The sequence below is a fragment of the Mus pahari genome, chromosome 18 (assembly GCF_900095145.1).
Source record: "Mus pahari chromosome 18, PAHARI_EIJ_v1.1, whole genome shotgun sequence".
Lineage (NCBI taxonomy): Eukaryota > Metazoa > Chordata > Mammalia > Rodentia > Muridae > Mus > Mus pahari.
Window position 1 is genome coordinate 55,864,806 of NC_034607.1, and position 24,098 is coordinate 55,888,903.

Consider the following 24,098-nt stretch of genomic DNA (forward strand, 5'->3'; position numbering starts at 1 on the left):
AAAGAAAGAAAGAAAGAAAGAAAGAAAGGTTGAAAGAAAGAAAGAAAGAAAGAAAGAAAGAAAGAAAGAAAGAAAGAAAGAAAGAAAGAAAGAAAAAAAGAAAGAAAGTTAGTTCTCTGACCCTAAAGAATAGTGCCCACTGTGGCCCATGCACTGTCTCTACCAGCCCATCATGATTTCTCCTTTTCAATGATAGATGAGCCGGAGTTTTCATTCACATACAGTCTATTCTGAAGGGAAATAAATGTTACCAAAGACCAGCAGAGGGCATCTGCCTGGGGTAGAAGCTACATTTTTAAAGGAGTGTCAAATTGCTACAGGGGCCCTTGTTGTCCTCTGTCACCTCCACAGGCCCTGTCCACATTCTCAGGCATCTCACCACTGGGTCACTCTGCAGAGTCAGACCCACAAGAAACTTATGTGCATATGAGATAATTAGCTCATAGCACCCCACTGCTACAATTAGCCATCCCACACCCTCACATACCCCCCATCTGGTACACCACTCCCACCCACCCACACTCTGTCTGGCCCTCCTGTGCCCTGGCTCTCCTTCCTCCCACTGGAGTGGTATAATTCTTCACAAAGGCAGGGGAGTGGTTGAGAGCTACACTCAGGTAAGGTAGCAGTATGCTCCCCAGAATCTAGGGAGTCAGAGGGCAGAGCACCTGGAACTCATCACTGTTTCCCAGGAATCTGCCCTCTGATACTTATAGAAAGCCGTGGTTCAGGTTTTACTAGGTGTCTCTAAAGGAATTCCTTCAAGAGCCAGGTGAGGTAAACAATCAATTCTTTGGAGCCAATGTAAAGTGTGTCACTATTCTACTCCCAGTGAGGGGTTGCCAGGGTGACCTGCCTCTGTTCATTAGATCATGCTGTAGCTTTTCGTGCCTAGCCCACAGTAGTCCCGAGGTAGGAAGTCTATCCCAGGAGAAGGGGCCAACATCATAGTACTAACAGTTGCCCCTGGGAGGGGAAATACATGAGAGGGAGCGGAGGATACAAGGAGCAGAGAGTCTCAAAGGTGAATGGACTGCAAGAAAGAAATGGAAGAACAGCCAAAGAAAGTGATCACAACTTCCAGCCTGCTGGTAAATGAATAGGTCTTACACTCAGAAAAGACAAAGACTAAGAGTGAAGAAAGCCTCACATGCACTGAAAAGGGAAAAAAAAACTGGATGATTTTGTTATTTTATTTTGAGCAATTCGGTGAATCTGATATAACTTTCATCTAAAGATAAGAGGATACTGGCTTACAAGGCATTTCTCTACACTCAGCTCTTCCCTAACAAACTGGAAAATAGGTCCCTTTTCCTGAAATTTCTCTTCTTCCAGGCAGAACTCCTGGCTTAGCCCAGATAGCCTGCACTCCATGGAAACCCTCCATAGGAAGAATTGCAGAGGAGGAAGCTAGACTGGCTGTGTTCAGGAGCCTGATCTCAGGGAGATGGGGTCTGTGAAGTCTCAGACCACTCCCATTGCATCTAGAGAATAATCCGGCGGTGGTGTGTGTGTGTGTGTGTGTGTGTGTGTGTGTGTGTGTGTGTGTGTATGTGGAGTGGAGAAAGGATGGTTTCCAGGAGGAACTCTGTGTCCAGTAGGGATTGACCAAGATCAGAGAGGGTACCTCATTGTACCCAGCCTTATCCAAGTAAGACACACGTTCGGTAAGAGGGAATGTCCTCCTGTTGAGTGGGTGCCTAGTCCCAGGACCTCTTTCCTGGCACTGCAGTCTGGGAGCCGCGCTTTGGAGAGATGTACAGGTTCAAATGCTCACTGCTCAGGCCAGGGAAGATGGTCTGGAGGTGGGGCAGCGCTGCACAGACAAAAGGTTCTGCAGAGCCCTCCTCTCTCTCCCTCAGGTCCCTCTGTGGAGCATGGCGCCCCATCTGGCCACTGAGTGACCTTCTGGCAAGAGACACCCCCTTCCAGCGGGGCCAGGCTCCCTGCCCAGGCTGGTCCTGTATTAGATGCCCACATCTCCCAGCACCTCGGCAAGGCACGCCCCTCCCACCCCTCACCACAAACACCCGCGCTGCCTTCACCCATCCTTTTCTATTGTCTTCAAAGAGATAAGTGGCTCCCAACAAGCACACCTAAATGCACCTCCCTTTTCTCTGGCTCCCATATCTTAGCGCCTTAAGGGCTGAAACGCCGCGATCAAGTGCAGGGTTGAAGAGGGGAAGCAAGAGGATAACCCGCAAGAACTTGGCATTGCAGACCCACCGTGTCCGCCTCGCAAGGATGCTGGTGACCTGTAGATTGCAATAGGCACTGAATGATGCTTGCTGCTGCCATGGAAATGGTGGATGTGGTGCGCTCCCAAACTGGATGCCCCCCAGGCCACTCCTAGGAGGCCGCTGAGGGTGAGCGGGACTATCCAGAGCAGGGCCAGGCGCCCCCCTGCGCCGCCGCCACTGCCGCCCCCGGGCGATCCCAGATCGGCGCCGCACCGAAGCATCCTCTGGTACATGGCGGGGCGCCCGCCAAGGGGCAGCCGCCGCGGGAGGCAAAGTTTGGGGCACAAGAAGAGAAGAGGAAGCCGGGAATCGCGCGGCTCGCGGTTGGCTGCTGGACTGGACGCCTTACCGCGCCAGGGCAGCCATCCTCTCCCTCCTTCGGACAGTCTTCTCAGGGTCCTGGAGTCTGCAGTGCCCTACACCCCAAACAATCCGAAACATAGCCGAGGCGAATGTAGCTGGCCGGGGGACTTGTCCGGAAAAGCAGACCCGAAGAACAGCAAACGCTGAGAGGGTGGCTGCTTCCAGGTTTGCCGGGCTCCAGGTTCTCCAGAGATACTCCCCAAGAGTTTCGGGCGAGAGTGTGTGCTGGGGTTGGGGAGCCTGGAAATTGTTTAAAGCTCCTCCCGGAGGGTCTTCACTTCTACATGACAGCCATCCACCGGGAATCCACTAGGTAAATCCATTTAGCATTGTGCGTGGGGAACTGGGAGACCACTTCGCCTGTCCAGCCTCCTTTCACGAAAGAAGCAGACCCCATGGACGCAAGGCACCCCGTCCCTCCATTCAGCCCTGGCCAGCTCTCCAGCTCCCGCCAGCCTCACCCGGGCAGCGCGCAGAGCAGCGGCGCGCATCGCCTGCTCCAGAGGCAATCTCCGAGTCCGCCGCCTCCTGACACTACGCCCGACGATGGGTTCAGAGGGAAGTGGGCACCCTTGTGAAGACAGCAGGGATCGAACTGGGGAAAGCGAGCAGAGGAAATGCAGGAGCAGATGAAGGACCAGGACCGTAAGAGGTGAAAATTTTTTAAAAAAAAAGGAAGAAAGAAAGAAAAAGAAAAAGAAAGAAAAGGAAAGAAAAATAGAAAGAAAAAAATAAATAAAAGAACTGAAAAACCACACACGCTGGTGAAGCTAGGGGCTCTATGCAAATCTGCAGTCCAAACAGCAAATCACCGAAGCTCGGATGCAATGCAGAGGACGAGCCTATGTAAGGAGGGAGGCTGGTCTAACGTTCCGAAGAAAACCCGCCTGCTTTGCCTCTCCCTGGCATTCTCCACACATCATAGAGGCACGTGGACACGATGCAGGAAACACCTAAAACGCAACGCTCCCTCCTCAGCCAGGTCATCCTTCCCTCTGAATCACTTGAGCAAAAGGCATTGTCCTCTACCCCTCTACATAAAAGTAGCCAGAGCTTTAGAGCTCTTAAAAGGGAAGGAATTCTGCTTTTTTTTTTTTTTTTTTTNNNNTTTTTTTTTTTTTTTTTTTACCAAACTTTCGAGAATATGGTTGCATCTGATTCTGACTTAAATTCTCTAAGTGACTAAGAGACTGAGTGCTTTTCCTGATAAGTACACAGTCAGCCGTTCACCTCTAAGCTGTTCCTACATATTTTTTTTTTTTTTTTTTTTTTTTTTTTTTTTTTATTGGACCAAACTTGTTCTACCCGGTGTTCAAAACCAAACTGCTAAAAGAGGCTTGACACCATCCACCTGGCGTCAGTTCCGATGATCTGCTTACTGCTCCTATTATTTATAACAAAGAGCGTTCCTCCCCATTACAACATCGTGCCTCCTAGGAGCCAGTGTAAGTCAGGGGAACTGAATAGGAAGGCAACAGGATGAGCAGCCAAGGGAGAGGTAGAAGAGGGAAGCAGGGAACAGAAGAGGGAGAGAAGTGATGTGAATTGGCAGTCTGTCTTTCAGTCAGTAAATTGGGATATCCAAGAATTCTTGAGATATCGACTCCTCTGTGATCTCCCCTCTTCTAATGACGGGATCTCACCCGGATCTCTCTCTTCGGGTCTATAAGGGAAATAGAATCAGGGCCAAACATTCTAAGACCTACTCTCTCCAACAACAACAACAACGACATTTATATGAAACTGAACATCTTTCTGGAAAGCTTTGTGTCCCCAGTGGGGGGGAAAAACAGGAAAAAAGTGCCTGCCTTTCATACTGGATCATACACAGTTCATGTAACTAGACAGGTGGCCACCTTCAGATTAAGATCGGGGACTATACCTGATATACTGCCCAGTATTTCAACAAATGAGGAGAGCAGCAGTGTGCCCCCTAGAGTGAGAGTCTTGCAGTTATTTCTATTGAAGGAGAAATACATATACCTCTGAAAACACAGCCTCTCATAGACTTTTCACTCTATGTATAATATGCAGCAAGAATACAAAAGCCTGTGTTATATTAAAATATTAATTAATGCTATATTAAGACAGGATATCATATAGTGTTGGCTGGGCTTGAACTCCAAATCCTCCTACCCGCTCTTCATAAGCACTGGATTATAGGGATGAATGTGTTACCATACTTGATGTGAACTCTCATACACAACTTTCTTTTTGAAAGTTATTCTGAGAGGATTTGATTCAAATCAGCTCCTTATTCACATGGCCATTTGAATTTGCATATTGGTTGTTAGCTTACAAACAAGTAAGTTTGTTAGTCAATCTACAAACAATACCAGGGGTTCCATATCAAATATATGGCAATCCATTATTACCCCTTTCTCCCTCATACCTTATTTCATTTTACTGGAAATATAATTCTTCAGAACTTCATTATTCTATGTAAAAACATTGTTTCTCAGTTACCCAGAGAGGCTGAAATATCAACAGAACGGAACCTGCATCTCCTACGGTATGCTGCTTATATCCTTGCGTTTTGTCAAGTACGTATGTTAATTCATATGAAGAGTCATTTTTATATGTATTATATGAAGTACAGCTCCAAGAGAATGAAGAAAATCATCCTCAGAACATGCTCTTAAGACTCTAGGTCCTGGGATGGAGGAGAGAGGTGTGTGGAGGGAAGGATCTGAAGTGAAAACCCAGCAACCAGAGTTAGCATCGCCAGAACCCTCATATAACACAGAGCAGCTCAGGCATCTGTGACCCCAGTGTCCCTCTAGAGTGACAGGAGGTGATGACAGGAGACTCTGCAGAAGCAGGAATATCACTTAAACCAGCTTACACAGCAACAAGAGATCTTATCTCAAAAGACATACAAAGAGGGCAGGCACCCATAATTCATTATCCTGTGACCTTCACACGTGACCTCCACACCCACATCCACTAACATGTATACACACATGGGGGGTGCTGCTTATTCTGAATGTGACATTTCGGTGTATGCACGGAAAGAGGGAAGAAGACTGGTTTGGGTGACAGAAAAGATGCTGTGCTTTCTTGGAAACATCTTTCACAAGTTTTATCACACTGCTTTCTTGGCCTCTCTCTGAAGCATCACGAGTTCACGAGTTCATTCACAGACTAGTCACCCTCTAATCTTTCTTAGCAATCACACGAGGCAGAAAAGATATAATGCACGATTTAATGTTAGAGTCCTTTTTAAAAACCCAGTTCTCGGTGCATTTGAGGCAGGATGCATCTTTTCCCATGCAGGTCTAAGCTGCATGGGCTGATTAATGTACTCAATACCTTATACCCTGTCTATCAGTAAGAAATGAAGTGTATATTTTCCAGTACCCCATAGATGGTGTAATTTGTCCTTTCCTTTCCAACTAGATCCCTGAAAGGGACAGGATCTACGTCTTCCTTTCTACTCCCTCTAGTGCCCAACATATGTGAAACATAGGTAATCTCAAACACACCAAGTTCTTATTATTTTCTATAGGTATGGCCCATAACCATGGCCATGATTACGGTCACTGTGAACACTGAAACAGCACATACTGAATCACTGCTGTTTGAGAAATGTCAGGTTAGGTTCTTCTGAACCCAGGTTACATCATTTTGAATCACTAGTTAACAACTTTTTTTGTGGTTCTATTTAGAGATATTATTTGATGTACATTGTTCGTTAACTAACATGGAACTCTTGACCCAAATAAAGCTTATGTAAGACATGCATTTTGTCTGTCAAGGACATCTGAGTCTGTAATCTTTTCAGTGACAGGACTGGGCATTAGTTTCAAATATTAAAATCAGTGAAGAAAAGCATAAAGGGGTAAACAAAAAGCTTGAGAGATGAGTCCGAAGCAGGAAAATCATATACAAACCAAAACAAAACTCAAGAGGTATAAAATGTCTGGCACTAAATAAACTGCAATCTGAATGCTTTTGTGTGATACAGGACCAAAGGCATGGAGGCAGAGAGGGTCTTGTTCAACTTGAGCTTTGAACACCTTTGGGGGACTGAAAATTTCACTATTTTTTGTGTGTGCACTAATGATTATCAGGGCATCAGAATTAATGTAGGGTGTCACACTCTAGAGGAGGGGGTGAAGAATCTTTCTGTATGGATAAACAAGATTGATTGTGCTTGTTAATCTCTTGATTGCTAGGAAAAGATGAGGTAGGCTGTTAGGGAGTGACACCTGTACATTAAAGCACATACAAAGACAATCAATGCAGAAGGTCCAATGGGTTTTCCAAAGACAGTTCACTGAAAAAAAATCTCCTTCCTTCCTTATATTGCTGTTGGCCTCGGGGGATAAAGGCAGGGTTAGGGAAAGGGTAGGCTGGAAATCTTAGTTTTACAGGGGTCTCAGGAGCTTAAGAAGGAGTATTTATCGCTGTCTTGACAGAGAAAATTGTAGCTATTGTCTTTCAGGCAGATGTCCAGGGCACCTTTGCAATACTTAGGAGGTACCGGGGTGGACACAGTGCTGCTGCTGCACGGGCAGTGTTTGTTATAAATGGTAGTAATTTTGTGAAACAAGAAGCAGTTTTCTGCCCAGATGGTGGGCAAAACCTTACAGACAAACACATGCCTCTTTGGAATGAGGTAATAAAGCTTGTTCTTACTGTTCAATCTGTGTCTCTTCAGATGACTAGGACAGCAGTTTGAGATTATGCTAAGGGAAACTGAGGCATGGCTGACAACCTGTTGATTTTAGATAGCTCAGACTTTTGTCAGAGGAAACATGGGACTTTGGCTATCTGATTTTTTTTTTTCAGAATGTGTAGACTTTGAAAGTCAGTGACTATCTGGGGCTCTCTTCTTACCTGGTGAGATACAGACTCGCTGCAATGCTCACACTATTCTCAAGCTGTTCTCTTGCCTCAGCCTCTGCAAAAGTTGGGGTTGTATCAACATACTGATTCCTCACCCACAGTGTATACTCTATTATCACAGCCGAAGACAGTTGCCAAAAGTCTTGGGCCATCATGGTCTTTGATATTGCTGGAGCTTTGCTTTTTAGTTTGAATACACTTATCTGTTAAAAATAGATTAATGCATGTTGAAAGGTGTTGAAGTAAGGGGTTGGAACTGGCTCTCTTTGTTTCAATTATTAATGTAAAAAATTGTGTGGAGTAGCCAAAATATCTTGTATACACATTTTACTTCTATTTGAATAAAATAATCTGAATCCTAAATGCATCAAAGCTTTATTATATGTAATGATGTCAAAATAATACTGAGAACCAACGAGTTATCTATACTTGGCATGACTCAGTGGTCTGATTGTATTAATTCATATAGTCATTACAAAATAAGGTGAAGTCACTATTCACATTGTAACCTGATAGCCACCTAATACTGAGAGATGATAAGCTGGACAGTTTAGCACTACAACACTGTTATATTAGTATGAAGGAAAACATTTTTGGCAAATCACCTTTAGGCTTGCTTGTAAAAAGGACATAAAGAATAAAATAGAAAGAGAAAAGACTAGAGCCTCCTCATCCTCCCAAGAGGAGCTATATAATTCCATGCACCATTATTATTAAGTCCTGTTTCTACAGTAGAATCTGACCAATGTCTTGCACTCACTATAACCTATTTGGGGATCTGTAGAGGGCTAACCTTCACTTGCCTCTAACAACTCTAGCTCCTGACTTCTACTCAAAGGAACCAGACAGATATGTGTGTTCAATCATCCCAAGATAACTCAAACAATGATCTACCATGAACAACCACATGAATATCCTGGGATGGACAATAGCATTCAGAAGTGAGCAATGAGGTTTTCCAGGAGGGAGAAGGAAGGTAAAGGAAATGGGAGGGAAGAGTGAGTTAAATTTGGAAAGAAATAGAATAGGAACGGCCATTTCAAATTATTTTCTCATATCCCAAAGTTACTCTTTCTATCTTAAAGAATAGAATGGTTGCCAGGCAGACATTTCTACCTTTTCATGGTTTTCTTAAGCTTAATTGGAAATCCTTATGGTTCAGTATTAAGCTTTTTAAATAGGAAAGTAGACATTAATGTAGCAGAGGGGAAGTATATTAAAACCCACAGGCAGCACTAATCTTTTAAAAATAAAAATGAGGAGATGTCAGTCTTGAGCCCATATTTCCACCAGCCTGTACTCAGAACTGAAGGAGAAAAGAGGAAAGGACTCACAAAAGAATAGAGTCTGTGAGAACTCTATTAAACGTAAACTCTTGGTCTTACTATATATGATGTTGGGTCCTGAAGGGTATTTTGAAATTTACCAGTACAGAAGAACAAGGACACTAAGAAAGAGAGGAAATCCACATTCCACAGTTAAAAAATCACCCTTGGTCATCTACTGTAATCCCTTTGTTGTTGGTTTTTTTCCTCTTAATATTGGTGAAACTGTAGCAGAATAGTCATTTTGTGTGTAGTTTGTATATAGGTTTAGAAGTTAATTTTCATCTCCAAACAGCCATCATCCAGTCACAGACACAGACTGGTATGTATAGTCAATCTATCTATTACTTAAGAGTCTACTGAGTAATATAAATCAAGGAAAGTGGCGTAAGTTCAACATGAGCCAATATGGCATGCAGTTCACTCTAATGGAATTAAAGTCTGGATATTCAGTTGATCTCAGTGAAGTCCAGGTAACTTATATTTAGGACTGGAATATTTTATGATCTATATGTTCCCTTTGTCCTATTTAGCAAAAATGCAATTTATGATGGCCTAAATAGAAGTCAGTGCCTAAGCAAGGTAACTATCTATACATATTGCAAGCATCTGCTTGAGTACCAAGCATTAAAGTCACTGTCAGAATGTATTATTTGTTTACTTTTCATCAAACTCGTATTGTTGTATTGTTGACAAACTGTCCCATAGCCCACATTCTTCCAAGGTGAGTGTGTCCATTCCTTGGGAAACATGGAGCTGGGATGCAAGCATGTAAGTCTGAGTCTCTCTCTACCATTATTGTGACATAGGGTATCATCTCTTCAAGTTTGCTCATCTGCAGAAGGGTTATGGTCCTGCATTTAATATTACTGAAGCATGCTTTATGAAGAGTTAAATACTTTATTCACATATGCACATTTTAGTCAGATACTGAAAACATAAACATAAGGAGCTGTGAAGTGTGTTTTAACAATATTTTCAACTCTCTTTACCCTGTCAAGCTTGGTAATTTATCAAATAATGTATTAATTTGGTTTTCCTAAATCTACCATGCTTAAATTATAGTGTGCACTGAAAAGCCTATAAGGTCTGTTATTTTCATGTGTCAGGTCACAGGTTGCCTTGGTTCTGGTCTCCTGGTTGTTTGGTGTCTCTGGAGCTGTTGGGTTAGGGAACAAAACTTGGGACAGTTCCTCTGTCTGACGGATGCCCTTGACATAGGCTTTACTAGTGAACACAGTGTGCTTTTTGATTAAGCTACTCAGCACGGATCTCACCTCCATTTAGCTGCCTCCAAAACTGTAGACAGGTCTAAGCATGGATGATGGTGTTGGACCATTTCTCTGCTGTAAAGCATTTTTGAAGACTTCAAGACACATCATTTTCATCTCATAGCAGACAATAGTCTAGTTGAAAAGTCTATCAATTTCTCTGCTTCTCTTTGCAGCTGAGCCCTTATTTGGTGACTGTGCTACTGGCCTCTACTAACTTACCTCCAATGTGACTTTAGGTAGTCTATTTAAACATAATAATTAAAGGGTCACTGTGTCTGTTAAAAGATGTGATACATTTCAAGTAAGATATTACCTGTCACATAAATATACATGCTGGTGTTTTGTCTGATGGCAATCTTGGGTTATTTTTTCCTTTATAGGATGAAAATCAATCATGGTAATATTTGTTTTCAAATAAAACCCAAGACTGCTAATATTCCAACTAGTCATTCACTACAACAAAAGCAAGTAGATCATCTGTCCCAGGTTCTGGCATGTCAAGTTTCATGTCTGGCCAGCATTAACCACAAAGAAGACCACTGCCATAGACTGACAAGCTGGCACCTGTCTGCCTACATAACAGAGCACAGTTCGCATGTTCCTGCCTCTCTGCACAGAAAGTAACATCAGCTTATTCAGGATAGAATCAGATTTAGAAGGACAATTATAAGCCAAGGTAGGAGGATGTGGAACTAATGCAAAATTTTCTGGTTCTCTAGTAAGCACAGGCATTTAAACCAGAAACCAGAAATCATGTCCATACCATGTGTTTAATTTCTTGAGCATCCAAGCTTATAGATCATGAGCCAGCTTACTCTATCTTTGCAATTCTATATTCTGAAACCTACATCTCCATTTGTTTGCAGTGAAAGGAATAAAATCATGCAGTTTGAATAGGATCTTAAATAGCTTTACTTGGGATCTGTAATCTGATCCCCATCAAATTCAGTAGTTATTAGATTAGGTATATATTGCATTGCAAATTTGTCACAGTGATATTTTGTTGTTAGTAGCTCAGCATGCAAGGCCACTCCACTACAAAGGTCTCCTTCAGTGCAGGCAAAGTTAGAGCTTCATAGAATGGCTATAAGCCACGTAGTTGGCTCTGTGCAGCCTCTTCAGTCTTATCTGCCTCAACTTTTGCTGTTTCCCACGCAGACCCTGTGTCTCCACCCCTGGGTGGGCTTACTATTTTCTAAAATGTAGTGGGGTTTTTTTTTGTTTGTTTGTCCATTACCGATCCTATTCCCTTAGGGAAAAAAGAAAAGGATACAACTCTTTCCAAATTCTTCCCTCCTAATAGTAAGTCATTCTTTAATCAATGTTTTTGCTTATTTCTTTTGTTATTTTTTGTTTTGTTTTGTTTTTGTTTGTTTTTCATTCTGTTTTGTTTTGGTTTTCAAGACAGCTTTTCTCTGTTTAGCCCTGACTGTCCTGAAACTCATTCTGTAGACAAGGCTTGCCTCAAACTCAGACATCTGCCTGCTTCAGCCTCCCAGTGCTGGGTTTGAAGGTGTTCATCATCACCACCTGTCTTCAATCAAAATTTTAAACATGTTTCTTTGTTGTACTCTTTTGTGATGCTGTCAATTATTTACTTTCATAATTATTGGAATATCAAAAATGAAGATAATAATAATATGCTCAAATTATAGCTGTATAGAGTGAGCATATGAATTAGCAAAGTTGGTTCTATCTCCATGTTTAGGAGTTTCAATGGACCCAAATTAATAGAGAAATGAAACCTCTTTCTCAGTTTGCCCAGGAGCACTCTGGATAACATTTTCTCTTTCTAATAACCAATTAGAAACTAAAGCTTAATTTTAGCTAGAATGCCAAGGTAATTGATTATAAGCAATAATAGAATTCATTGTCATGTTTTCCATGACATGCCTGGTGGCAGTTGAATTTTGAGAAAAGTTCAATAGCTAACTTCTTAATCTGTGGCTGTATGAGTTTATAGTGGAAACGTTGTCGGCTTCATCAGGATAATCATTTAAGAGTGATAAACACTAAACTTAGCGTCAAATATATTTACCGTGGAACAGTGAGAGAACTATCGCTGGGGAATGAAAGGACTTGGTGTGGGCACTTCGTGACTGACATCTCCTGGAACATCGAATTTTGGGAGAGTGGTACATGTTCCAAAATGTCAGTTCCTAAAAGATGGGGAATGCTTTGTTTCTTGTATAACACACACGACCTCTGAAGCATTTAAAAAAAAAAATTAATCTATTTTTTGTAACTGTCTTCCTTTTCCTTTTGTAAAGAATTGCTTTCCCTCCCAATTGCTCTCTTCTGTTGCTGTGATGGTTCCCCCAGAGGACCACGTGTTTATCTTGACAGGTGTTAGTAGATCCAGAGACCTCTGTAGAATTGTTCCTGCCTGCACCAGAGTACAGTAGAAAGCATAACGCTGCAAAGGTAATGAACTTACCTTATTGCATTCTAAATAAAAGAAGCCACTCAGCAAGTGGAATTAATTTGCTAATGTCTTTGTAATGAAGCTTTCATTAGACATATGTTGTAGTCTTCAATATCTAACAGACGGTACATATTAAAACAAAGCAATACTGGTGATTTTTTTGAATGTCTAATGATTACCTCATAGAATGTTCAGTAAAATAGTTCAGCCTCAGATTGTTTTAAACATCTTATTTCAGAGATACAATAAACATTTCTAGATATGCATTTTTTTAAAACTCTGATTAGATTAAATAAATGCCTGTTTCTCTGTTTCTCTTCAACAGCTAAAAGTAGATTTACTGTTTTATTGGTGGTGGTGATGTGAGTTTCTCAGACAATATCTCAGGAATTACAGGCTGGTAACCTTGAACTCCCTATGGTGGTCAGGGTGGATTTAAATGCCTGGCTCTACTTACAGTCTTCCTTGATAGAAGCCAGTCTATGGCATTCTTTTTTTTTTTTTTTTTTTTGGTCTTTCGAGACTGGGTTTCTCTGCATAGCCTTAAGGATGGAAAAACAGGAGTTTTATGTATAGCATATATTTTCATTCATTAAAAAATTTTAGAGACAACTGTGAGAATATAAGTGTTTTAATCCAATTCAAAATGTTTTCTATTAAAAGCAATGTTATCTAGCAGAGCAAGTATTCGCTTAAATGGCAGTTGAACTGAAAACTTTAATGGTCAATGAAAGACCAATACAAATAAATGTAATCAATACCCCTTTATATTAGCAATATTTCATTTAAAATTTGTCAAAGACAAATTTCAAACCATTTCATAGAAAAATCTGCTTCTATCAAAGATCCTCTGTTGGGAGCTTGGGCTGTCCCTTTCTAGCCGATATTTATTATGGGGTAAAGAAGAACTACAAATAAGTCGTCCTTGTGCCTCCACTCTGCTGTGATCTTAATTCCTTACTTTATTTTTCCTTGCAAATTCTCCACTGCTTCTTTATATTCAAAATTTTCCATGAGACTGGAGATCTTATCAACCATGCATTTTACTATTATATCTTAAATTTACTTATTCAAATATTATTCACTGCGACACTTTTCAGGAGAAAAAAGGAAACATGGTAAAAGAAAAGGAGAGGTTGGTCTTTTCTCCCTCAGCAGTAGCAGTCAAGAATGGCATGAAAGCTATGCATCATGAAGAAAAGTAATTTCCTACTTGAAGGATTAGACACTACTCTCTTTTGTCTTGTTAAGTCAAAGTTTTAGCTGTTTTTTTTTTTTCAAGTAATACTGATTTTTTTCAATTTACATAAATATTCTCTAGGGAAACTTCAAAAGACCCCACAAACAGATATTTCTCAATCAATAGAAGAGAGAACAAGTAAAATGAAGCAGTGGTCTTAAGCCTAGTGCAAGCATTTATACAGCATGGGCAAGCATTTATACAGCATGGGCAAGCATTTATACAGCACGGGGAAGATTAAACTGCTAGACAAGCTAACGATAACTAACTCAATAGGGAAAATTTTGTATTGATCCACAAGGCTTTCTTCTTCCCTTTCTTTAGGAAAAATACAGGTGATTTTTATTTTGAAGTTACTCACATACAGTAGCATTAGATACTTGAAAGCTATGTAAATTTCTGCAAATGTTTGTTTTACCTCTGAGTTAAAAAACACTATTAACTACTGCCCTCGGTTGGCAATAAATTCATACTTGAGAAAATATGTAGCAGAACACTGCAGTAAGCAGCACTATATGAGAACCATAATCATTCTTAAGTGCATTTCCATTCATGGGGGCTCCAAGCATCTCTTAAGTGATAAAGGCAAAGCATAGGCACATGCACAGAACAGAGAGAAGGAGAATCAAGTCTCCATTGTTGTAACTGTATATTGTTTATGTGAGTCATGTTTAAGAAATTTATACATTTTCAATGATGAAATCTATTATATCATATATTTAAGAACAAAATGTCTTCAGAGTAAAATCCAAGTGTTGGGACAAATCTTCTAATTTATTTCATCATATACCTTAGCTTCTCTATTTTATCTGGCTACAGGTCCACCTTTCAAACTAGTGACTCATCTTTGTGTGCAGTGAGTGGTTGTGGAACAAACTCTATCTGGTATTTTGATTGTGTGTTTGTACTTGTTAAAACACTGATGCTATTAAGTCAGATTCATAGTAAATTTCCTATAGGGATATTAAGGGCCAGACAACAGTTATAATCACATAGCAGGTAGTCCCTGCTTGGCATACAACTAGAGTATTATTTTCTAAACCTGGTGAATAAAATTATTGCATAAGCCAGAAAATTGCTTGTGAAAGCTAAAGGGAATAAATACAACAGTAGCCAAATGAAACGTCTGTGGACCAACTATCAAGCAGAATGAAATAGATCCATTGCAGCAAAATAACCTTAGATAACCATAACTGTCTAAGATATTGAAGACATTCAAGGTGCCTGAGAAAACTGGAATTTGTAAAGATGGTTTTACTTTGACCCAGTGAAAATCCATCAGTCCAACCATAAGCAAATACAGATCAGTTTGAATCTTCTAAGTTTCTAGAAAGTTGGTTCGATGACATGTCAGAGATGGGAAGTATGTTGAGATGGCTGTGGCTTTTTTAAGTGCAAAATGGTATAATTTTGAAAGAGACCTGATTACTTATTAGGTAGTGTCTGCCTTAAAACACAATCAGTAAAAAGAGAGTGAGGCTGTCCCCAGTAATTTCTTGAGAAGCCCTATTCTGTGCTTTCCTAGAGCAAGCTATCACCCAAGAAAAGCTGATGTGACCTAGTAGCTCTAATTTTGCTTTCAACATCTATGTTTCTTTCTTCCTGACAAAGAGCAGTATTTCAGAACATTGTACAGCAATGCAGTCCTCTAAAAATGTTCCTTTTTCCCAACCTTGCTTACAATCATGTTGCCTAAGTTAATAGTGAGGTGCTGGAAATGGAACTAGCATGTTTTCCTTTTTGTTTTCAGCTTATTTTGACCTAAAACTGTGTAACTACTACCAAAACTATAGAGTTATTTCTCATGAAAAACACCCATCTTGACACCATGTCCTCTAAACCACAGTAAGGATGGAGAACCAAGACCTGGGGGAGGAGAAGCATAAATGTTTGATGTCTTCTGACATGCTTTATTAAGATGCCCTGGGCCATCTATTTCAACCCCTTAAGAAATCTTAAAACTAAGTGATCTACTTAGTCAGATGTCAGTGTATTGGATTTTAGAGGCTAAATACACCCCTGATGAATGTAACCAATTTCCAGGAAAGATGGGTACACACACAGGTGAGTCAGACTACCTCTGTTCTAGGCACCCCACAGAGATATGTCTTCCTCAAGAAAACAGGTAACCTATGCTCTAGGTTTCTGAAGAGCCACAGCATTTTCAGAAATGTAAAATAGTTGTTTTTACTCCAAGACCATTAAGGACAGTAATTGGGAAATAAAGTGGACTAAGGCTCTCAAAAAGGAGAAAATGCCTTTGGGTAAGAACATTATGGACCTAAAAGGAAGAGCTTGTGTTGTCCTTGCTGAACATGTCAGGGAAAAATAAGACTAATAGCATTCCATTCACTAATGATATTAGTTAGAACTTGAAGGCTGAGATACTCAAGAACACTTACTCCACAATTATGAGGATGTGACTTAAATCTCAGCACCCTTATAAACACAGTTGTGAGTGTGAGTGTTTGTGACCCCAGCATTGTGAGCAGAGCTGGTCAATCAGTAAAAGTCCCTGGCCAGTCAACCTAGCCTACATGGCCACTTTCTGTTCACTGTCTCAAAGAAATGAAATAGAAACCAATGAAATAAACATTGCATATCTTCTGAATTTTACATGCACACACATGGGTCTATGTTCTCATAAACTCATGTGAGCTAACATCATGCATGGGGCCCACCACACACCACTAACACAGACTTAAAACTTGTTGAAGCCAGATTCATATGCCCTCTCAAGTTGGGGGTTTGGGAGAAGTGACCCAGGGTTATTATTAATAAACACATCTTTCAGGTATTACACTCAAATATAAGAAATGCACAGCACCAGACATTCATTCATGGGTTTATTAATTAATATTTGAAATCCTTGCCATAACTAATAAGTATGCAAAGAACACATACTACAAAGAACAATTTCTAAGAGGCCTCAGGCTTATCAGAGAGACACAATTATGATATGGTTCTAGGCGAAGAAACAAATGTTCGGTCTTACTTATCATCCTGAACTGGACTAATATCAATGTTTCTTGATATCTATGAAGAAGTTATGGACACTTCTTGACTTGTAGGACTTGAATTGCAAATTCAGTCTACATGGTGCTAAAAGAACATTTTTTCCCAGGCAATTTATTATTCTGCCCAAGGACTTGCATATCACAGATATGTTTATTGACCAGGTATTTACTATCCATTTGGTTAATGGTGTTTATGAATTAAAAATTAGATGTAGACCTAAAAATCTTTCATATTTAACATAGCATCATTCTGCAAGCCTGCTAACTTTGATTTACCTGTACAATCACCTATCTATCAAAAGAGTATCATTGCTCTAATTCTTGGCGACCACACTATGATGAAATACATATGAACAGAAAGGTCTTGACTTCGGCAGCAAGAAAGTCATTGTGGCACAAGATCAATAGTTTCACTGTTTCCCCAAAGAATGTGTTTGCCATTGCTTCCTGTGGTCCTCAAAGCCTCAGGCCAATATGTAAAACCATACTTGTTTTTTCTTCTAAGTATGTATTGTCCCTTCAAATTAAATAAAAATGTACCCATGAATGATCCAGAGGGCCAACATAGAAGTTAAGGTGGCTTGAATGACTGTTAAGCTAATAAAACTGATTTCAGCTCACAGTACGTCATCTTCATCACATACTCATTTGCTTCAAAGCAGAAAAAAAAAAAAAAACATTTATAAGAGTCTGCATGAAGGCTTGAAAGAATCAATTGCTAAGCACAGTATGAGAGGGGTCCAGTACCAACATAGTTAGTGTAAAATATAACCTCAGGATTTTCACTGAACAGGAATATAGTAAACAGACAACAGTTGCACACAATGATTTAAAAACATGTTTATGTCTTGTGGTGGTTTGAATGTGTTTGGTCTAGGGAAGAGAGTGGTATCCTTAGGAGCTGTGGCCGTGTTGTAATAGATGCGGCCATTAGAGGAAGTGTGTCACTTTGGGGGTAGACTTTGAGACCCTCCTCTTAGCTGCCTGTTTGCATGTCTTCTCCTGTTTGCTTTTGGAACAACATATAGAACTTTCAACTCCTTCCATGCTATGCTTGCTTGGATTCTGCCGTGCTTCCTGCCTGGATGATAATCGACTGAAGCTCTGAACCTGTAAACCAACCCCAATTAAATGTTGTCCCTTATAAGAGTTTCCTTGGTCATAGTGTCTGTTCACAACAACGGAAACCCCAACTAAGACATGTATTGAAATATAATGTCCAGCTCATGAGGTGAAGAATACTTTTCCCAAACCATTACCTATAATATCCATTAATTGTATTTGAGATACTTAGCATCACATTATAAGATTTACATTAATGGACAAGCTGGGGAACAGATGGTGTTAAGAGACACATTCAGTTTGGAGTAATGGACTCAGAAGAAATATTGCACGCATAAATGTAGATTTATTCTATATTTGCCTTGTAACTATAGAAAAAAACCCAATTAAGTGGAAACACACTAACAAGGTAGTAGATATTAGTACTCAATACCTGTGCAGGTTCCATAAAGGGGAAGACTAGGGGGTTTTGAACTAAGCTATTTCCACAACAGAAATTCTGACTACAGATGGAAATGATAGTGCTTATAATAAGACAACTTCACTTGTCAACCAAGAAAACTGAAAGTAGGTTTACAGATCAGTAGAAATGAAGGCATTCAAAAGACCACATTATGCTATATTTGAGTGTATCTGGTGTAGTCTAGAATATATGCATTAAATTCTTCTTAGAAGTTTTGTAAATATTAATAAGAAATATTAGTGATTATAATCATATTCATTTTAACTATTTTATTCATGTATTGTTTTATACCTAGGGAAATATATCCAATGTTCTTCAAGGAAGATGTGGAGTAGAGTAATAAAAGATAGCTAAGAAAAGTAAAACAACATTAATATCCCTAAACTAAATGAATAGCCATAAGTCGGAATCCTAAATACAAATAAGATAACACTTGTGTTGCCTTGAGTTTCCAGGCCATAAAGTGATGCTGTTTTTAAAAATGGAGCCTGACAGCCACTCACAGCCCTTTCTCAGAAAGGTGGAGTTTTCAATGATTCCTAGAGTGGCTGGAGGTTTAGGGTGTCCTCAGGAATCTGCATTCTTACTGGACATGGGACAATATATGTTTGATAAAGTTTGTGTGTATGTGGTTCATGAATGACTGGTGTGGCCTTTAGGAGTGTGCATTTTTCTCAAGTATGTATGTATTCCTGTGAAACTAACAAATGTTAATTTCCTTAACATGTACTGTCTCTTCCACTAGATAGTAAATATCTAAAAGGGTGCTATCGTACCCAGGTAGCACTATATAACTCCATTTAATACTTTTTCTCAAGCACCAGTCTTTTGCTCAAATTAATCATAAATAATTGTTTATGCTAAGTAGGAGAAAGATGAAGGTAGATAGGAGAGTGAGCTTATAATCGGGGACCATCGAAGGCAGATATTGAGATATCTCTTTTGTCTTGATGAGCAGGAATTGGAAAGGGCCAATGATATATCTCCATTAGTTTTACTCTGCTTTTGCTAATACTGATATTCACCCTCTGAAATGTGTTTGAGATTACCAAAAACAATCTTATGTGAACTGAAGACAAACCACAAATGACTAACCAAAACTTTGTTTAGAGACTAAAGAAAAGTCTACCTACCTCCACTTCTGCTCCTCAAACTGAATTCAGAAAAATCAGTCCCATTTTGACATGCACATGTATGTTTGCATATGGATGCAAGTATAGTTTTTTCATGTGGGGAAACTTTGCAATCACTTTTGTCAATTAAGATCAGAGTTAATGAGCTATAAAATGAATTTGTCCAGGCACCAATGCCTTTAAATTTTCTTTTATTACAAAGGCTACTCCTCATCTCCCACTCTTTTCTGACTCCCCCACAAACACCATGTGCTTTTGTGTTATTATTAAAAATAGTCAAAAATCAAAGGTGGAAATTAAGACTTTAAAAAGGTTGCATATAGACAAAACAATAAGAAATTAGTCTGAGACATATATTATTTAGGCTGGAATTTTACAAAATTTGAAACAAACTTTCATATGAATTTCTATATGTTACTAATGTCAATATATCTGTGCTCATGGATTGCTTTTTGGGTTTTGTTCTATTGTATGTTCTTTTTAATTTAAAGATGATATTTCACTATGTAGTTCAAGGTGGCCTCAATCATAAGATCTTCCTGCCTTCACTTCCCAAATCCTGATATTACAGAATAAGTATATGTCTTTTTGAGATGGCCATCTACTGCTGAGCACAGTGCCTTACAAACCAAAAGCAACAGTATTTTTGGAGGTTCTGTGTCTTAAAATACTTTGTCGGAACTTCTTGTTTTTAATTCTTTTACCTTAAAGGTCTTATGCATATATATTATGATTTCTCGCTTTTTGATTTTGGAGGGATTTCTCTCTGTGTGAACATGTGTGTTTCTGCATCTAAGTGTGTTTTTGTGCTTTTTCTTTGGCTCCTTTTCTTCTATTTGTTTTGTTGTATTCCAGTTTGATTGCTTTTATTTGGTCTTATTTTTCTTTGGTTTTAAATGCCTGATTGTTTTCTAATGAGAATGAAGGAGTGTGGATTTTGGTGGGAGGGGTGGTAGGGAGATTCTGGGAGGAGTCTTAGACTATATTGTATAAAAAATATGGTTTTAGTAATAAGAAATGAATGGATAAGCACTCTGACTCAAAATTATTATAGCACCTCTTTATCCTCAAAAATTAATTCATATATATAATAATTAATATATATATATCATATATATGAATTAATTTTTGAGGATATATATAAAGATTCATTAAAATGAAGATTGTTTATTACACCTTATTATGAGTGCAAACTACAAGATTAAGTGATTTACACAAATTTGAAAAGTTTATTAGTTTATATACATAATTCTTTTCTGGGATCTATGAAAACATAGGAATGATCACTAACCATCACAATCTGTGGGAATTGATGGTGAGTATACGCATTTTTATGAACAATGGATCTATAATTTTCCAAGATTAAAAAAGTATTGCCCAGCACAGTTGAAACAAATATAGCTATTATTCTAATTTATAAAATGTTTTGTGTACATAAAGTATTCTAAAGTATTGAATAACAATGAAGAGTTTCCTGGGTGATAATTCTGTTGGGAATCCCATGATCACAGATAACAGGAAACTCTTCATATCTCACAATATCACGATTCAGAACACCAACCTTAGAAAGTAGTTATAATGCTATGCACGTAATTTCCCATCACTTCCGACATTGATATAACTTTAACTGCTGTCCTTTGTAGATTCAAACAACAAAATTTATTTTGCCTAGTAGAGTAGACTTCAAATATTGAATATAAGACAGAAGGGACACATTTTATTTTGTTAACATTTTCTAAAATACACACAACCAAAGACTGACCACATTCTCCTATACTTTGACTTCACCATGTCCAATTCTATATTTTCTTGGTGTGTGTGTGGGGGGGGGGTTCTCTTCATGAAGATTTGGGCTGGGAAAGATCAAGGTATTTTTGCATCTAACTAACAAGATCAACGTTAATGACTTTCCTACAAGATTTGAATGGAAAGTAAAACTTGCCCTTCTGGTTCAACTCTACCTATATGCTCCAATTTCCAGAATGAATAATGATAAAGTCTAGGTGAAAAGCCATTTAAATTTTCCAAAAGGAAGAACATTATTTTGTTTATGTGATAACTCAGGCATTCCCCTCATATGTAGCGTGAGAAATAAAGGAAAACCTTATAATTATTAGATCATAAGACCAAAGAACAATAAGTACTCACAAAGACTAATGAATACTCACATCCGTGAGAAAGCCTTAGCCTTAAAGGCCACATTAGATGCTTTGTTCACATTTTTCTAGAGATCCCTGTATTTACATTTTTTATACCATTCTGTGCTGTTTTATGGGAATCCTTGGCAGGAGAAAATATTAGAGAAAATAGAAAAATTACTTCTAAGTCTTGTCTAGGGTATCAAAATTACATCTAATTATTATGACCACTGTTTGTTTCTTAGGTCCTCATATTCTCAACATTCATTTAAAAATACTTGAGGGTAGAAGAAGAAAAGTATTCAGTTTGCCACAAAACAATCCAGTTAGAGAATAGATATGAGAAATTTTCCATTTATAGATAAAAACTTTTTGATCTTGTCAATGATTGTCAGACCAACCTGTGTGATATATTCATTTGGATTTTTTAAGTGACCTGTTCTCTTCACTTTTGGGGGTTAAGGATATGCTCTGTGACTTACATGAAGTAACAGTGAGAGAGCACTTATGTCTCACATACAACTGACATGTATTACAATCCATAGCCAAAGTGAAAGAGCTGGAAAGCCTCTTCCTTATGATTAAGACATTTGCAACTATGACAACAGTTCATTGAAGATGTCACTGCGGAGAGCATCAGTCATGGAAATTGTATTCCTGGGCAAATTTTGCACTTGAGTGGTGGCCCTCAAGACCAAGCAGACAATGGGAAACTGGTGCTACAATAGGCAACTCTGACAACATAGTGCCCATTAGATGATGAACATTTTAAATGCCAATATGCACTGTACAGTTCTGAATGATACATATTTTCAATATTTTAATTTTACATTCATGGTTTATGAATTGCAAATAATTCCAGTTTGGGTGTCAGCAGATACAACAAGTTCCTTTGAAAGCTTTGTGCTTTGAGTGGTTTCCTTTTGACGGAACCCTTAGCTTATGGAATGCAGCCATCAGCAGTCTATGGGAAAATGAAATGCTGCAAGTGTATTTTTATGCAGCTGGGATCAAGTTATTAAATGGATCAAAAAGAAATCATTTCTTTGAAGAGGTAGGGCTGTTGACACAAATGCCCTAAAAATAAGTGCAATTCTGAGGATACAAAAACTTGTTTATATCACAGCCATATATACTCTTGCACTCAAGATATATTGGATTCCATTCTCAACATATTTTCATACCTTCTAGTTTAACATTTGTATTATTAGGAGGATTATTTCATGGTACATCCCAAATAACTGACCCAGGTATGAACACTTGTTTCTTCCAAGTTTTGCTTATAACCTTAATAATAAAAACAATAGCAGTTATTTATCAAATAAAGCTCTTACACTATGCCAAATAGTATACAAAATATTTCCTAACATGATTCCATTTGATTTCATAATTAACTTTTATTTAAATAAGCAGGGAGTGAGTATATTCACAATTTTGTACAAGAAGTAGCTGATTCTTTGAATTTTAAATGTGACTTTAAAAGGTTACAGATAGCAGATAGTGTGTCTCAAATAGAGTTAGATATTTGTATTTTAATTTAAAAATCTCTCCATATATATATATATATATATATATATATATATGTGTGTGTGTGTGTGTGTGTGTGTGTGTGTGTGTGTGTGTGTTATAGACAACCCCACTCTCACTGTTCAAAATCCAACCAAATATCCAAGCTAAAGATCACAGCATGTATGTAGAGTATGATGCAGACCCATGCAGGCTCTGCGTGTGGCTGCCACTTAAATCTCTTTTAGCTCCTATGCTCCCTGCTTAGTTGGTTCTCAAGGTGCCCTCAACCATTCTGCTTCTACAATCCTTCCTCTCTCTCCACATTTCAACTTTTAAAATGTCTTTATAATGTGTCTACTGAACATTTCTTGCTGGATCATCAGTGATATACTCTACAGAACCAACCTTTCTTTGTTCTCTCTGTGTGTGTTTCATCATGCTAATGTCTAGGGCTTCACATAGGTTAGGAAACCATTCCACAAATAATCTTTGGTCTCAGCCCTAGCCAATATATGAAAGCTTGGGATTTTATGCTTTAAATAAAAATTTTAAATGCATTAAAATGACATTTAAATTGTATTGCAGAGAAAGAAAGAACACCTTCGTTCAATCCCCAATAGTCTCTGCAGAAGATTTTTTTTTATGAGAATATTAAGCAAATTATTTAGGGTAAAGCAAGCTGCCCAGCATGCTTTCAGCTGTGATTTGTGCCTTTGTATGGCATAGTGCTAATAGTGTCATATTTTTGGCTCCCAGAGTTTATAGAGAAGAAATTACAAGAAAAGAAGAAAACAAAATAAAAAGTAAATTCATCCTAAATATGCCCTCTAAATTATATTACATTTTTTGGTTTGTTTAAACACAATAACCAAATAACCATGTGTGTGTGTGTGTGTGTGTGTGTGTGTGTGTGTGTGTGTGTGTGTNATATATATATATATATATATATATATATATATATATATATATATTTAAATATATATATATATTTTAAATATATATATATATATTTAAAGTTATCTATCTCTAAAGTGGGTAAGTGTATTTAAATGCAGATA

General features: G+C 38.6%; 1 protein-coding gene across 31 annotated transcripts in view; it reads right to left on the reverse strand.

Annotated features, from left to right (window-relative positions):
- Nrxn1 (neurexin 1) overlaps positions 1-24,098 on the reverse strand; it is a 1,070,033-nt gene that overhangs the window by 435,848 nt on the left and 610,087 nt on the right. For 2 of the 31 annotated variants that reach the window (XM_021217880.2, XM_021217879.2), the window contains exon 1: positions 2,227-3,451. The exons of 27 other annotated variants lie outside the window; for them this stretch is intronic. In XM_021217880.2, the coding sequence (XP_021073539.1) occupies positions 2,227-2,473 (247 nt within the window). In that variant the 5' untranslated portion in view covers positions 2,474-3,451. Of the gene's footprint in view, positions 1-2,226; positions 3,453-24,098 lie in introns of those variants that run through there. 2 more of the 31 variants (XM_021217878.2, XM_021217882.2) reach the window with 2 other exon arrangements.